Source organism: Alexandromys fortis, unplaced genomic scaffold, assembly GCF_014885135.2.
Source record: "Alexandromys fortis isolate MF-2015 unplaced genomic scaffold, M_Fortis_MF-2015_v1.1 scaffold_56, whole genome shotgun sequence".
Taxonomy (NCBI): domain Eukaryota; kingdom Metazoa; phylum Chordata; class Mammalia; order Rodentia; family Cricetidae; genus Alexandromys; species Alexandromys fortis.
In genome coordinates, this window is record NW_026067935.1 from 9,054,064 (window position 1) to 9,071,438 (window position 17,375).

General features: G+C 47.3%; 1 protein-coding gene across 3 annotated transcripts in view; it reads left to right on the forward strand.

Annotated features, from left to right (window-relative positions):
- The window catches only part of Etv5 (ETS variant transcription factor 5), a 63,485-nt gene that overhangs the window by 41,953 nt on the left and 4,157 nt on the right, over positions 1 to 17,375 (forward strand). For all 3 annotated transcript variants that reach the window (XM_050146602.1, XM_050146601.1, XM_050146603.1), the window contains 4 exons: positions 1,607 to 1,666; positions 8,679 to 8,747; positions 8,861 to 9,030; positions 15,139 to 15,240. In XM_050146602.1, the coding sequence (XP_050002559.1) occupies positions 1,607 to 1,666; positions 8,679 to 8,747; positions 8,861 to 9,030; positions 15,139 to 15,240 (401 nt within the window). The remainder of the gene's footprint in view (positions 1 to 1,606; positions 1,667 to 8,678; positions 8,748 to 8,860; positions 9,031 to 15,138; positions 15,241 to 17,375) is intronic.

Below are 17,375 nucleotides of genomic sequence, written 5' to 3' on the forward strand. Positions count from 1 at the left end.
TCTGAATCTGAATGGCCCTTGTGGGTGGAACAGGGTATAGAATGGCTCTTGGTCTCTGAGAGAACACATAGATTGCACCATTTGGGGGGGCTCTTGGTCTCTGAGAGAACACATAGATTGCACCATTTGGGGGAATCGAGAAAGTAGGGTAAGGGGGAAACTTAACCACATTCTGATGGAAAATAGCTGCTGGCGCAAGTCATGATGGTAACATTGATCCTTTTGGGCTAGCATTGACACACGCACGTGATTATTCATTCATTTTTATAATATTTATTATATAATAAATGTTACATATATATGAAAAAATACATATATAATTGCAAGCTTAGTTTAGTTATGTGCTTGTATCAGTGTATGTGAGTTCCTCCAAAGACCAGAAGTGTCAGATCCTTTGGAGCTAGAGTTGCAGGTGACTGTGAGCCTGATGTGGATGCTGGGAGTTGAAGCTCAGGTCCTCTGGAAGAGCAGTATGTGCTCCTGACCATTGAGCCATCTCTCCAGCACCCCTGCCCCACCCATTGACAAATTTTTATCTGTCTCAGTCAGTTTTTGGTCTCATCCCATTCCCTTGAAGAAAAGCAAGCATCACATCCGAAGCCTTGTCCCAGTGTGCTCCCGGGTCACTCTTCTCATGGGACTTGAAGAAGAGATCGCTCAAAGAGTGTGGTTTAGTTTCAGCATAGCAGATCCAACATGGAGAAAACATGCTTGCCAAACTACAGTACCCACTCTGCCAGTTCTCATCCTGGCTTCAACACTTTAGTTCCACTAATCCCTTCGGCCTTAAATACCCTCATCTCTGGCAGCAGAATTGGCTGTGAGCTTCAGTGGCCACAGGAGCAGACTGGGAGAGGTCTAAAGCGATCATCTTCCCCCACCCCATCCTAAAGCCCCTTTGAAAGCCGGCTTCTCGTGTTACCGTTAGCTTTCTGGCCAGATGAGTTGTTCGCTGGTTTCTGAAATGAGTGAGACGAGGACAAAGCTGCTCTCTTCTTTCTCCTGCGCGTCCTGATGAGGCGGTCTTGCTTGCAGGTGTTGGGTTCTAGTGTTTACCATATTGTTTGTTAGCATGGTACCCTTCCACAGAACAAGGCCCCAAAGACTTGCCCTTTGTCGTAGGTTGATTCTTAGTTGCTGTAATAAAACACTCATGAAAAGCAACTAGGTAGTGCAGGGAGTGGGGTTGAGGGTTAGGTATTCGGCTTAGGGATTATACTGTCCATCACCATTGAGGGATGCCAAAGCCAGAACTGCAGTAGAGGCCACAGGAACGCTGCTTACTGGCTTGATTTTTTTTTTTCTCATCATGGCTTGCTTAGCTTGCTTTCTTACACACTTTCAGGATGATCTGCCTCAGATATGCACTTCCCACAGTGGGTCAGGCCCTCCCATATCAATCAATAAAATGCCCCACAGGCCAATCTGACAGAGATAGTTGCTCAGTGGAGACTCCCTCTTCCCAAGTACCTCTGATTTAGGTCAGGTTGGCAAGAGATAAACAGTATGGCCCTGGGGCGTGGGTTTAAGGGCTGTGCTGCCCGGCGTATCCTCTGCTGTTCTGTAGGGACAGTGAAGAATGTGTGCATCTGTGCTTCCCTTTCAGAAGTGCCTAACTGCCAGTCCTACATGAGAGGAGGAGGATATTTCTCCAGCAACCATGACGGTAAGGAGCTCGCTTTCGCCCTTTTATAGTTAATTTGGTTGGGGGCAGGGGCCGTATGTGCCACCACACACGGGGAAGTTGGAGGATTTCCTCTTCCTCCTCTTCTTTTTTTCTCCTTTAGTTTTGGTTTTTTTTTTTTTTTTTGGTAATGCATATGCTTAACTTAGAATTACTCTGTTTCCAAACTGAGCTCTGAGGTCAGTGGTTAGGCCTTCCGCAGCTCATGCGTCTGAGAGCTCCGTGATAGGAATCGGCAGTTACTGTGAGCCAGCCGCCTAAGCACGGAGGCTGTAGTCGTCGTGAATGGCAGTGGCCCTCACTGTGCACAGTTCCTAGGACCACACGAAGAAAAGGGGAACTTGGTGTCTATGTTTCCAGCTGTGTCAGCCTAAACTGGGCCCTTAGGTCTCAGGTCAGGAGGTTTTGCATGGGTCCAAGGACATCTTGGGAAAGAACTGTAGGGCGCGTTTCCGCTTTTCCCTTAGTTTGGGTGGGCAGCACATCGTCGGAACGGTGATGTAATGGATGATTGTTGAAAGGGAAGTCACTGCTCTTCAGGCCTTGAGAGAGCTGGAGAGAGAGCTGGCTGCTCGCAGGAAAGGATGGCAACAAATAGGACAGTTGCGAAGACTCTGCAGTGGTCTGCTCTGTACAAAACACACAGGGCGCAACAGAGGTGTTTTCTCATTGGATAAACTAAGGACAGCTAGGAGGGAAAAAAAGAAGTGATTTGAGACAAACATGAATTAATGTCTTGATGTTTATTGAGTAAATGCACATTAAGGTTTAGCCAGTTAGTGAGCTCTGGCTTTAGTTTGAGGCCTTGTCTCCAGAAAATGAGGTGAAGGTGATAGACGATGTCTGACATTGACCTCTGACCTCCAGATGTAAGGTTTCAAACAACCACATACACAAAGGATGAGCGCTGGATGCTGTCTGTTCAGGCTCTAGTCCACAGTCCCTTTAGAACTGACTAACTGGTCTGAGATACTTTTAATTAGGAGCAAGAGCGGTGGGCAGAGCTGGATCTGTGACCTTATCTTTCGTAACACCAAGCTAATTGGACTAACAGTAATACAAAGAAGTCAAGATGCTGGGCGGGGTGTAGCCTGGCTGGTGGAGGGCCACCTACCAATCAAGAGGCTCTGTATAAGGCTGTGAGCACAACAGATAGCCAGGCAAGGAGGCAAAGGCCTATAATCTCAGCACTCAGGAGGTGGAGGCAAGAGGACCAGAAGTTCAAGGTATTCCTTGGTAAACACAGAGTAAGGGTTAGCAAAGGTGGCTCAGTGGTCAGAGGTGCTGCCAAGCCTCCTGCCACGAGTTTGATCTTCAGGATCCACTTGGTGGAAGAAGTAGTTCTGGCAAATTGTCCTCTGACCTTCAGTGTGGCACGCAGTATGCCCTCTAATGTCATGCATACGTTTTTAGAAGATTCATAGATAAAGTGTAGCACGCAGCCTCAAGGAAATGATCAGAAAGGAGCTGGAATCCGAGCGTTTCTAGAGAACCTTCCTTTGCTTTTCTGCTACTTTTGTTCACAGTACAAACCTTCGTAGCTTATTCTTTCTGTCAGCAATAAATATGGATTACACATGGTTTAGAGAGCATAGACTATAAGATACAGAATATAAAATTCAGATTTCACTGTCCAAAGGAAGTCATGAGCTTGCTTTTCTGTGCATACATCTATACAGAATGTACAGATCATGCCAGGACTCCTTTTATCGAGTCTTTTAGCGGGAGTCATTCCTTGACTGTGTGTTTACCTTGTTCCCAACCCTTTCCTAAGCGGTTTACTCGCATGCAAGCCATTTGATCATCCAACAGTCATGTAAGATGGATGTTGTTACCTGTTGAAACTCTTAAGTTCACAAGATTCACTCTAAATGATATGGCTTGGAAGGTGGTAGACCCAAAATTCTGAGACAAGCCCCTCAGGGCCCAAAACCCAACCTTCATCTCACTCCACATCTGTCCAGTGAAATCACCCAGATCCAGTATTTCTCAGCAGCTTCTTCTATGGTGGCTGCATAGTTCGTACTGTGTGAGGGTGCATTTGCCTATGACCTTCTTGTTAAATTTTAAATATTCAGATACCTCAGCAAAATAATTACAAATGAACATTCATCTAATTCATTTAATTAAATATTTCCATGTTTGCTTGATTACTTCTTGAAGCTAAATTTTTGACCCTTCTGGGTTAAAGGGCCAAGACATTTTTGAGATGTCTATTGCCAGGTTTCATGAAGGCCAGCATTTTGTTGTCTGTTTCCAGTGTATAGTTGCCAACTTTTAAGTCTTAGGACTTGTTTGAAGAAGTAATTGGATGGGAATCCAGAGGTGGGGCACAGTGTGGGAGGAAGATAATTGAGCTGTCAGAGCTGCAAGGACCATTTGCAGAGTGCATAGCTCCTGCATGAATGGATGGCAATGGCAGATCAGTCCATTCATGTGATGGGAAGGAGCCCTGTGGGGCCGAGAGGAAATTTCCAAGCTGAAAGGCCTGAGAGGTCTACACTGGGCTAGAAGTTACTCTTCTTGGCAGCGCGGTGGAGTCAGGACCTCCTTTCCAAGCGCGGAGATAGGGAAGTACTTTTCCATAGAGTGGATCTCCTGAAGTATGTTTCATTTCTGTCAAACACATCCATCCACATAAATACATTAGAGCTCTGTCTCCCCCACACTGGTGGCACCAGCTTCCCTTAGAGCTTGGATAGACAAATTCCCAAGAGCCCCTGTCTTAGTTAGGGTTCCTGTTGCTGTGGCCAAACACACTGGCCAAAAAGCAAGTTGGGAGGAAAGGGTTTATTTCATTTGGCTTAAACTTCTTCCACATTGCTGTTCATCACTGAAGGAAGTCGGACAGGATCCCGGAGGCAGGAGGCAATGCAGAGGCCCTGGAGGGGAATGCTTACTGGCTTGCTTCCTATACCTTGCTCTGGGTATAGGAAGCAATGATCACCAGCCCGGGGCATAGCACCACCCACCATGGCCTGGGTCCTTCTCAGTGGATCACTGATTGAGAAGATGCCTTACAACTTGATCTCATGGAGGGATTTCCTCTGCTGAAGCTCCTTCCTCTCTGATGACTCTAGCTTATGTCAAGTTGACGTACAAAACCACCTAGTGTAGCTATTGAATCAAAGGCTCCAACATGGAGCCCAGAAGTCTCTCTTCAGTTTTGAAACCCACACTCAACCTCAGCTGTACCTTAGCCTCACCTGAGGGGGCTTTTAAAAAGTTTTGAAGTAAGGCTTTATTCTAAGTGGTGAGACCCCCAAATTCCAGGGTGAGATCCCATGTACTTGAGACTTTGACCACCTGCCTGTGGCCTTTTAGATACTCAGAAAGCATTGGTTGTTCTTCAAGTGACTAGTTGAAGCTGGGCTGTGGTGGTGCACACCTCTAACCCCAGCACTCTGGAGCTCTGCAGAGGGAAGGCGGAGCTCTGTGAGGTCAAGGCCAGCCTGGTCTACAGAGTGAGTCCATTTCATCCAGGGCTACACAGAAAAGCCCTGTCTGGAAAACAAACAAAAGCAAGTGACCAGTTGACTAGGGGCTTCCCCTAGGCTAAGCAAGACCAGGGCCTCTTCCCTGCTGTGTGCTCTGTGATAGTTTCAGCAAGTGTCCAGACCTGAGCGGGCAGGCTGTCTACTGTCCCGCTGGCTGTGTAGACACAGCTGTGTAGGCTGCTTCCAGATCCCTCCCTGTTCCTGTCGAGGCGGCTGATGTCTGCACAGAGCACATGCGGAGAGAGCAGGGACGAGAGGGAGGCACACAGTTTGTGTAATTACAACATTTAGCAAAGAGCATGCTCTCAAGGGAAATATTTTTAGTAAGATTTCGGGTTGCTTACTACACACACAACCATCTTGTGAAGCCACCTCCACCCTCCACCCTCCGCCCTCCAACCTATTCCTTTGCCCAGCTGACCGCACACATTGAAGGAGGAAAAAAAAGTAAATTTGGAAAAAAAAAAAAAAAACAGTGTTTTTAAACTGCTCTAAATTATCTTGGCCCGGTTTGTCTCTCCTTCCTTCGCTGTCCTGACCACAGATGCCTAGGAAACAGTTAATCAAAACAAGCGCTTCTGATTGGCATCTCTGATTGCTGCGATAGCCGGCCTGCCTCGGGTACTCACCTGGAGCCCTTGTGTGATATTGCGAGTCTTTCATTTCCACTTCGCCCTCCAAGCAGGCTCTTCCTCCCTGCGCCTTTATTTGGGTGATTAGATGGTTCTGGCCACAACTGAAATAACTGCAGATGTGAGCTCAGCTGACTTTATTGCTCAGACCAGAACTTCTTCCAGGTGTGCTAGAGGACCTCGTGTGGCAATAACTAGAAACCACAGAATGTTCCCGAGTGATGTTCCTTATAAGTTTTTGAAAACTAACAAGACTTGAGTGTCTGGTGGGGTTGTGGATGCCTTCTCTTTTCCTCAGAGGACAGCGCTGAGAACAGCGGGGCACGTGTGACAGGTGTGACGGGCGTGTAAGCCGGAAAGCAGTTCACTGCCGATGGCTTTATAACAAGACCATTTAAACAGTGCCGGGGTAGCAAAACACATATGGAAGGTGGGAAATATATCACCTCCTGGCAGCTGAGGGCAAAAGCATGACGCACGGAATTGTTCTGCTGATAGCGTCAAGTACACCAGCTTGTCATAAAAGTCAGTTTGCCAGGTGTTAGGCACTTGGGAGGTGGGGGTTCTAAGGTCATGCACAGCTATGTGGCTACATGAGACCCTGTCTACCTTCCTTGCTTAAACTGTCAGGAGCTCTTGTGGTACCTCAAATATTGCTTGAACACTTACTATGTGCAAGGTGCCGTGAGGTCACTAAAATGCCTAGGATAGGACCCTTACCTTGAGAGTTTTTGACTCCGTGGCAGGGGATGTCAGGATTAAAGTTACCATGCTGTCTTTCAGGGTGGCTTGGTTGGTTGTTCGTTTTTGAGGCAGTCTCATTGCTAATCCTGCTGCCTCGGCTGCTTGGGACTCAAAGGGATCCACCCGCCTCTGCCTTCAGAGCACTGGGGTGCAAGGCATGAGCCTTCCACACCAGACACGGGATCATGCAGTCTCTCAACAGTGCTTGTCACAGTCTGCCACTGCGTTTGTTTCTCTTTAGGTGTCATTAGTTTCACGCTTGCGGACTGGAAGCTCTGCTTACACTCTGTTGAGAAGATAGAGCAGGAAACTCATTAAGTCATTAAATCCTCCTAACGGTACCAGTAGAGAAACTTGAACACAGTGGAACTGATTTATTCGAAGTCACACAACTAAGCGGGGTCAACCTGTCTCGTTCTAGAGCGTGCACTCTTTAATCCCTGTGCTATACTATGTCATTTATTTCCTGTTCTTTTGCTACCTGCTTCCTGCTTTAATCTGATAGACATTATAAACTAATAGAATAAGGTCCATGACTTAGTACCTGTTCTTAGTACCGTGTTCTTAGTACCTGCTCACATCAGCATGGTATGTGGCCTAAATTTTTAGTGAAGTCAATCAGGGAAAAAAAGAAAGCCAATAAAATGCACTTCTTTCTTAAATTTTGAGTATCTTGTGGGTGTTTTGCCCGCATATATGGCTGTACCATGTGCATGGCATAGAAGAAGAAGCCGGAAGAGGGCAGTGGATTTCCCTAGAACCAGAGCTACAGATGGTTGTGAGCTGCCATGTGTATGCTGGGAATCAAACCTAGGTCCTCTGGTGTAGTAGCCAGTGCTTGTAACAACTGAGCCATTTCTCCAGCCCCTATGTGATACTGTTAAACCATCAAAAAATCATGCCCGAGGCTAAAGACAGAAAGATGAATGCCACAAAGATCAAAACAATCTGTTACATATTTCACTGTTTTTAAGATGGTGCCAGGCCTGCCAAGGCATTCCCTCACCTGGTCCGAAGAAGCCAAGGATAACAGGAAAGGGATTACATCTGAGCTCCCTCACCTGTGGGGTTTTCATGTTACAGAGAGTCCCCTGTTTGTCCCCTCTGCATGTCTAGGGCACACAGACTAAATCTTGAGCCAGGTGAATCAACCAGGGACTAAGCCAGAGACAAACCCAGAGCTGAAGCACTGAACACCAAGTCTAATACCTTTCAGGCAGAGAGCACAGAAGCCGTTAGCTGCCATGGGTGTGAACCACACATCTTGTTGTGACATGGAAGGCAGGCCATCTGGTGGTCCAGACTGCCATCCTTTCTCATGGCCCCTTCACTGTGTGCCTTTGCTATTTCATTCTTGATTTTTCTTCATACTGCACAGTTTCCATTTCTTGACCCTTCCTTTCTTTGTCAACTCTACCACAAGGACGACTTTGATTTCTTCTGCTGTGTCTGGGGCTAGCGATCCGCACTTGTCTTAAGTTATGCTGGTCTTCCGTCTCCTGCAGGCCTGCATCTTTACCCGTCTTCTTTTCCTTCACTACTTTGCTGTAACCCGTGAGGTGTATGGATAGCTTGGGCAAGCTTGCCGGGAAGATTGATGGAAAATGATGACACTGTAGAGAAATAAAGCAGAACTAGCCAGGGTGACCAGAGTAGACAGGTTAATCACAGCAGCACTGGCCCCTCCAAACTTCGTAAGATCTGAGGGAAGCTACGTGACTCAGCAGCTCCTGCAGCCTGAGTCCCAATAGCACGAACTGATGCAGCCCTCACTGAGGCCAGGGCAATGACAACAGAACTTGAATGCTTGAGTCCTTAGGAAGTCTCTGGAAATTCGGTCTGGCATAGGTACAACAGGAGAACTTAGGAACCCAGAAGGAAACGATATGGGTTAGTGAGAGAGTTCGGTCCCAGTGTCTTTGTAAAAGGTAGGAGAGGAGAACCGACCCCAGAGAGTTACCCTCTGCTCTCCGCATGTCCCCCCCACACACACACTGTGCACACACGATGATAATAGTGTTCTTAGGTTACGTTAAAGAATGCCACTTTAGTCCTTAACGCCATAGTTTTTCGTACAGCACAGGATGTTAAGCGGTGTGGTCTCTCTCCTTAAACCTTCAGGATTCACGTATGAAAAGGACCCCAGGCTATACTTCGATGACACCTGCGTGGTGCCCGAGAGACTGGAAGGTAAGACGCCCATCCACAACTCGGTGCTGTGCCACTGGAAACCACTGCTTTCTGTGCACATCCAAGCAAAGCTCCAACTCCAATTATAACATATGGACCCCTGTCCCCTGCAGGCAAGGTCAAGCAGGAGCCCACCCTGTATCGAGAAGGGCCTCCTTACCAGAGGCGAGGCTCTCTTCAGCTGTGGCAGTTCCTTGTCACCCTTCTTGATGACCCAGCCAATGCCCACTTCATTGCCTGGACTGGCCGAGGCATGGAATTTAAGCTGATAGAACCGGAAGAGGTGAGTCTGGACATCTAACTTCGTTTTTCTGCTGCCGCAGTGAAGCAGTGTGGAGTTTGTTTAGACTCGACACTACAGAGGGCTAGACTCTGCCGCGGCAGGGAGGCAGGACAGCGGGGAGCATGGTGGCAGGAGAAAGCAGCTGAGCACTCCCAGCTCGAGTATTAACATGAAGCAAAGAGAGCGAGCACCAGGAACGGCTCAGGACTGTGGAACCTCAAAGCCTATCTTTAAGGACTTCCTTCCTTCAGCAAGGCCATGCCTTTGGGATCTCCCCAAACAGCTCCACAGCTGGGCACCAATGGGGCATGCCATGGGGCACGTTTCTTGTTTAAACCACCAAGGCCGATGCTGGATGTGAGTGAGGCTTTTGTGTTTCAAGTGCGCGCTGCTGTCTTCTCTCCAGCTGGTGGGCGCAGCAGCGTTCTTCCCATCAGTAGGTCAGTTTTCTGCATGTTGCCAAACGAACAGGCATGGTTCATTGTAGACCATGAAAAATATTTTAACACTCCTGGGGAGAAAAAAAGTGAGGGGCGAAGGCATGATAGCAGGCTGTGTTCTTCCTTGTATTTCCAAAATGCTGATTCTGCAGCACAGACTCAAACCTAGTCTGTTATAACCTGCAGCTGAGGCTATATGAACATACCGTGTGTTACAGCCTGTTGTTCTCACCCCTAGTCTGTTACAGCCTGCAGGCTGTATGAACATACTGTGTGTTATAGCCTGTTGCTCTCACCCCTAGTCTCTTACCAGCCTGCAGCTGAGGCTGTATGAACATACCGTGTGTTACAGCCTGTTGCTCTTACCCCTACTCTGTTACAGCCTGCAGCTGAGGCTGTATGAACATACTGTGTAATGCATTTATCCTACTACATATTTCTTTTCCTTTTTAACATGAGTTTGTTTAATGTGGGTCTGCATGCAACACATGCACTAAATTCTTGGCATATGTGTGAAAGGCAGAGGACCACTTAGGGGATCAGTTCTCTTCCTGTGTGTGGGGCTCAGGGATCAAACTCAGGTTGCCGGAATTGGTGGTGACAGCAGGTGCCTTAGCCTGTTGCCGTCTCACTGACCCCACTACATACTTCCCATGTCTCTAAATGGTTTTAAAGTATTTATTTTTATAAACATGTATGTATGTGTGTCTGGGTGTATGTTGGTGTACCATATGTGTGCAGTACCCATGGAATCCAGGAGAGGACATTGGATCCTGGAGTTACAGGTGGTTGTTAGGCGGTATGTGGGTGCTGGGAATCAAACCTGGGTCTTTTACAAGAGCAGAGAGTCTTAACTGCTGAGCCAGGTCCCCAGCCCGAGAATATAAATACTTTTTTTTCCCTTTTTAAGTATGTTATGTAGGATCCTGGTTGTTGAGTTTAGTTGTAGGGTTATTATTGCTGTGATCAAACACCATTACCAAAGCACCTTGGGGAGGAAATGGGTTTTGTTGTTGATTTGGTTTTGTTGTTGTTTGTTTGGCTGATGCTTCCACGTCCGCCCTGGAGGCAGGAGCTGACACAAGCCATGGAGGAGTGCTTTCTTACAGAAACCAGGACCATCAGCTTGGGGGTGTCCCTGCCCACAATGAAATGGACCCTCCCATGCCAATCACTAATTAAGAAAATACTCTATAGCCGTGGTTCTCAACCTTCCTAATGCTGCAACCCTTTAGTACAGTTCCTCGTGTTGTAGTGACCCCTGGCCATAAAATTATTTTCATGGCTGCTTTATAACTGTAATTTTGCTGCTTTGATGAATCATAATGTAAATATCTGGTATTCAGATTGTCTAAGGCGACCACTCTGAGAGGGTCGTTGACCCCTCCCCCGAGGGGTCACAACCCCATAGATTGATAACTGCTGTTTTATAGACTTGCTTGTCAGCCCAATTTTATGGAAGCTTTTTCTCCATCGAGGCTCCCTCCAAAAAGGAAACATTTTCACCGTCTTTTTGCCCAGAACTTTTCAAAGAAAAACCTAAAACTGAACCCACTGCTTTGTCTTCAGTGAGTACCATGTCCCCATAGGACCCATTTCTGAACATACAATATAGGGAATTAAACCAGGCTATCAGTGCATCGCAGGCCAAAGGGAGTTAATTTTCATTATCATTTGGTTTAGGGTTTTAAAAATTGTAGGTGGAAAAGATACACATACATACACATGCTCACCGGCTGACATACACTGCTTTAATAGTGCGTGGTTAGGCAGCCTCTGCCCCTGAGTTGGTACAATAGAAATGGGAACAGCCCTCTTGGGAAGCGTTCCATTAAGGATTGCAGAGTGAGCCGCAGAAGGCAACAACCTGACGCTGTTTGGAAGAAGGACGTGGTCTGAAGGCTGAGATAGATAAAGGAGGAAAACGTGGTATAGAAACTTGGGACATCCTGCATTGGTCAGAAAAGGCAGGCTTCATTTAAAGTAGTATAAAACATGGGTTTTATATACAGAGCGCCTGCCACCCAAGAGTGGCGATTCCAGTGTGGATCCCCAGTACCCCTTGGGACATCCAGGCAGAGCTCCACACATCTGTAATCCCAGAATAAAGACAGGCAGCTCCCTGGAGCTCATTGGCTGTCCAGCCTCATCAGATGGATGAGTTCCAGGGATAGAGAGGCTTGCTTTCAGAAGGTAGAGCACAATTGAGGAAGACATGTAACCTCGGGCCTCCCTGTGAGCACAGCACCACGTACACACTTGTGTGCACACCATGTCTGTGGCATTCCCTGTCTCCTGTTTATTCGCAGACATGCTCTCAACGGGGAGTACTACAAACAGCCTCTGATTGGGCTCAGCTGTGCGGAGATGGAGCCTGAGCCACCAGCCATGCTGGGGCGGGGGCCACTGCCCCACATAGGCTACCCCTTCCTCCCTGCTTTCCTGATAGTGCGGCCTGGCTAACGCGAGGTTTGGTGATAAGCCCGTACCCTGACTCACCGAGGCTTTCGGAAATGGAAGGCAGCCTGTCCGTGTGGGCAGCTCTTATTGATTCATCTCGTTCACAAGCAGGAGCTTTTATGGCTTTATTGCCACCGCCTCGGGCCTGAGCACAGGCTGTCCAGCTGCAGGTAAACCTGGTTATGAACCTCAGCAAGGCTGTTATTGAATCTTCCGCTCTCCTGCCAGCAGTCAGGAAAATGATGGACAGATGGCAGAGGGCCCCTGCTTTCTCACTTTAATGAAGGAACCAATATTAACCCAGAATGCTCATAAATGCCAAGTGGCTCCCAAGTCACCTGGGTGAAGCCCATGGCAGCCCTGAGCCTCTCTGTTGACTAAGCAGCAGTCTTCATTGCGGTGTTTTGGTTACATCGATGCATTTTTATTGTGGGGGTGACACATGCACGCTTGCATGTGCTGCATCAGGGGATAGCTCACAGGAGTGCGCTCTCTCTCTCTCTCTCTCTCTCTCTCTCTCTCTCTCTCTCTCTCTCTCTCTCTCTCTCTCTCTACCATGTGGGTCCAGAAGATCCAGTCCAGGGGAGCAGATGCCTCTGCCCACTGAGCCACCCCGCCACCCCACCCTTGTTTCTTGAGGAACTATTTTTCATTGCCAGCCTTGAGGTCCGATGCAGGGCCCTTTGACATCTTCGGAGCCCTGAGCCTTGGCCTGCACAGCGCTTGATATTTTTTCCCCCTCTTCCACGCCTTGTGTAACTGTGACGGCCCTGTCCTTGCTAATGTCAGGAAGATACCACCAGCTCCCAGGAAAAGCTGGAAGAACTTGTCGTGGGGGAGCTTAGAGGGTGAAGCCGAGGAGGAAGCTGTTGGGGGTGTAATTGTAGGCAGCTGTGTGGCTGAGTAGTGCACTCTGGGTAATTATCCATAATATCCATTACACTGTGCATGGAAATTGTGGTTGTAGCTCTGCGTTCTGGCAGGCCCCCTAATCAAATGTCTTTTGATCGTCACCCAGCTTAGCACCCTCTCAATTATGACTGACTCGGCTTTAATCTGGAGCCATTTTAGCTGTGAATCTGCATTAATAGGAATATTTGGGGAGGGGGGCAGGGTTGTTTGTTGAGCATGGCAGATAAGTGACACCATGGGAGGCTGGGCTGCTGGTGAGAACCACACCTTGTTCTGTGACCGCTTACTCTTAGAAGAGGAATAGGTGAGGTCCCGTGTGTCTCCCCCCTCCCCCGTTAGCCTTGGCTCCCAAAGTGTATATTCTGTAACTTACTACTTGGGGAGCAGAAGGAAGAAGCGAGCTGGCAGTGTGCTCTCGCCTGCTCCTCCTAACACCAAACAGGGACAGCAAGTCTCCAGCTGCATCACGCATTGCTGTGGAGGGAGCAGTGTGGCGAGGCCACTGAATCACAGGGCATCAGCCTGGAGGATGAATTGGTAGCTATAGCTACCAGAGCAGCTTGGAATCTGCACGTGCACGAAGCCTCTCTCCAGGAAGCTGCCGCATGCGCTGACAGCAAAGGGGTCACCACTCAAGCCGAATGAAGACAGGGCAAAATCGTTTTCTACCACCCAGTGGAGGAAAGAGACGAAGCCAGCTGCCTTGACACTCCCTGTCACTTGTTGCAGACAGGTTAACAGCTCCAGAGTGTGACTTGCTGTCAAACCTTGCAGGACTGAGATGAACATAGCAAATTTCTCTTCTTACCAGTATTTCCATTGATTTGAAATAGTTACCTTTGCCGGGTAGATTAGCACACAACTTTAATCCCAGCACTTCAGAGGCTGAGATAAGTGGACCTCTGTGACTTGAGACCATCCTGGGCTACATAGTGAGTTCCAGGCTAGCCCCAGCTACATAATAAGATCCTGTCTCAAATAAAAATGGCTGCTAACCAGGATTCGCTTTTAGCTAAAATTTGCTTCTGGGGTTTTTTTTTTTTTTTTTTTTTTTTTTTGACATTAGACTTGAACTGACAAAAAAAAAATGGACCAATGGGGAGATCCAAGATTTGTGGTGGATTGCTCTGGTATGATTAGGGCAGATGAGTTCTTCCTTCCCAGATCGTCTCTGTTATTGGCTAGAGGTCATTTTAGAATCCTGAAGTCAGGAGGAGTTTCTGTCACACCCTGCCCCCCCCCCATTAGCTGATGTGAACTGCTCTTTGTGTGTCTGTCTCAAAAGAGCAAGTTGGGGTTAGTGATGCGTTCCTACGATCTAAGCAACTGGGAAGCGGATGCAGGACGATTGAAAGTTCAAGGCCAGCCTGGGCAATATAGAGAGGAGATCCCGTCTCCAAATAACACAATTTAGAAAACCATCAAAAGGATGTCATTAGGTGGTCTTTTTTGACGTTTCCAAAGGTGACTGAAGTGAAGGCATCGGGCAGCCCACGTTTCCATGGTCGATCTGCCTTGACAGCTGCCCTCCCAAGTGCGACTGTGAAAGTTTAAATGGTGATCAGAACTTGCTGCCCTGATAATTGAGTAGAGCCCAGTAGGAAATTCCCCTGTTGTAGCGCCTGTGCCCAGAGCTCCAATTACATCTCCCCATCCCTGCACCTCAAGCGGACCGGGTTGCTGTAATGCACTTTGGAGCTGTGTGAGAAGCCCTGTTAATTTTTCATTAAATGGCTAATGGTGCTGTGTGCTTCACTGTCCATCCTCAGGTCTGCAGGGAGGGAAGGCAGGATGGCAGGAGGCCGAAATGACCTGAATCCCTTTAGTCCATGAGCTTGCAATAAGTAAACATCTCGCAGCCCCTCTCCAATCTTATTAGAATTGAACTTGGGCTCTGCAGGCCCATTAGCAGCTCGCTAACATGTTCCTAATGTCTCAGGAATGACCGTTCTAATTATCCCTTATTGACTGCTACAGAAACCATAGCACTTAATGGCAATATGTTAATGGTCCGTGAGTATTGGTCAATAATTCATAAATGGGGAAATAGTAGAGAGCCGGTATCCTCTGGGATGCTAACCAAGTCCTCTGCAGCCTTACAGTGTTAGGAGGCGTCTACCCCTAGGTCTCACCTCGCGAGAACTGTGGCCGAATCATCACCTTTGCTTAATATTTCATCTTGAGAGAAGTAAACACTTTACTTTCCGAGTAAGAGAAGCCACCGTCAGCCGGAACTGTTGAGTTACAGAACAGTCACCCCTGTGAATGTGTTTGCATCTTTGCTCTCTTGTTTCAGGTTGCTCGGCGTTGGGGCATCCAGAAGAATCGGCCAGCCATGAACTATGACAAACTGAGCCGCTCGCTACGCTATTACTATGAAAAGGGCATCATGCAGAAGGTAAGCAATTGCAGATGCTTACAGCTCTCTGCCGCTCTCAAGGAGAAAGTGACCCTAGCCTTGGCAGTAAGGACATTTACAGTAGCTAGAAGAAACCCGTGAGCCTCATAAGTGAGTCTGTGGTAGAAGAGAACCTAGAAAAAACAAAAAGACAGGAATTATAAGATGGTGTGGTACATACAGGAGGATCAGAAACTCAAGGCCAGTTTCACCTACAGAGCAATTTCTAGGCCAGCCCAGGCTACATAAGATCCTGTCTCCAAAAACTTAAAATAGAAGGGAGACAAATAGAATATTTAAAGTAGTTTTAGGACTGGAGAGGTGGCTCAGCGTTTGAGAGCTCTTGCTGCTCTCCAGGGACCTGACTTCAAATCCCAGCACCCCCGTCAGACAGCTGACAGCCTTCTGTAACTCCACCGGTACTGTACACATGATACACATAACATACATTCGGATCCACATGCATACGTGTTTTAAAAATGGACACTTTTTTAAAAAAAATGCTTTTAATGTTGTTGAGTATATGACAAGTTTTATGTGAAAGACACAAGAGGAAATTGACTTCCTCCACTTTTCTTAACTGCTTCTGGTTACAAAAGACTCAGACACTTGGGCCAACTGCTGTTGTATATGTAAAGGAACACATGAAGGAATTGACCTAAGAGTTCGACTCCACAGAGCTGGAACCCTTAGTTATTCAAACATTTGGGATACAGCGATCTACGTTGTTGTCATTGCAGCAAGAAACCCTTTCAAGGAGTTAGAAAAATAGACAATATATTTCTCTCCCTTTTTTTCTTTCCCTTTTTTATTTTCAAGACAGGGTTTCGCTTTTGCTTTGTAACTTTGGAGCCTATCCTGGAACACACTCTGTAGACCAGGCTGGCCTTGAACTCACAGAGATCCTCCTCTCTCTGCCTCCCGAGTGCTGGGATTAAAGATGTGCGCCACCACCCACCCAGCATCTGTTTCTCTTTCAAACCAGTACAGCCTGTAACTTAAGAGACCCCAGCATTTGTCAGATAGCAGCTACAGTCATTCAGCATGAGGTTTTTCTTTGCAGTATAGAAAATAAAGCCTACTTTGGAAAAGCCACTACAGAGTCCTCATTAGGATAGGGGTAAAGGGGCCACAACCTTAAAATACCATTGATAGGAAGGTAGGACTGATTGTACCTTTCTTAAGTGGCACATATATGCTGTACGTCTCCCCAGAGTCTAATATTTACACACGGGGACAGCCTTTATGGCACAGATTGTGTATCCTTATCTGAAATGCATAGAACAAGAAGCATTTAATGCTTTGAAGTTTAATTTTAAAGAGATATTGGAGTATTTGAAGACTTTACCAGTTAATCTGTGCCACTGTCCTACAGTCAAATTTAGGAGATTTTTATCTCCCCCAACCCATTTAATATCAGATCGTATCTCCAATACAGGGAAAAAATGTTTTATCGTTTACTTTTCTGTTGCTCTGATTAAGACACCATGACCAGGCTGGATGGTGGCGACACAAATTCCAGTACTCCGGAGGCAGAGGCAGGTCTGAGTTCAAGTCCATCCTGGTCTACAGAGTCGGCTTCAGGGCAACCAAGGCTGAACACAGAAACCCTATCTTGGGAAGAGGAAAAAAATCAACATGACTAACACAGCACCTAGAAGGAAGGATTTATTTGGGCTTAAGGTTCCAGCGGGTTTAAGAGTCCATGATGGCAGGAAATGGCAGACAGTGCAGCAGGAATGGAAGCCAAGAGCTCACCTCTTGAGCCACAAGAAGCTGAGACAGCCAACTGGAAGTGGCACAAGGCTTTGAAACCTCAAAGCCCTTCCCCAGTTACATACACTTGCCCCACAAGGGCACACCTCCTAAGCACACCCTAGTTAGTGCCACTAACTAGGGACCAAGCGTGCAGATGCCTGAGATTATAGGTGCATTTCCTGTCCAAACCACTGCAAATGATGTCATTCCTCAGTTAGTCCCAGAGCTCCAGATCAAATATGAAGGAGTGTAAATTCTAGGCACAGTAGCTTAGAACTAAGGACAAAGAGACTCTTGATTTCTGGGTATAGGAAAGCCCAGAAGTGTGGCTTTGGCAGGTTCATATCATAACTTTTGTTAGTAGTAGCCTGTTGGGT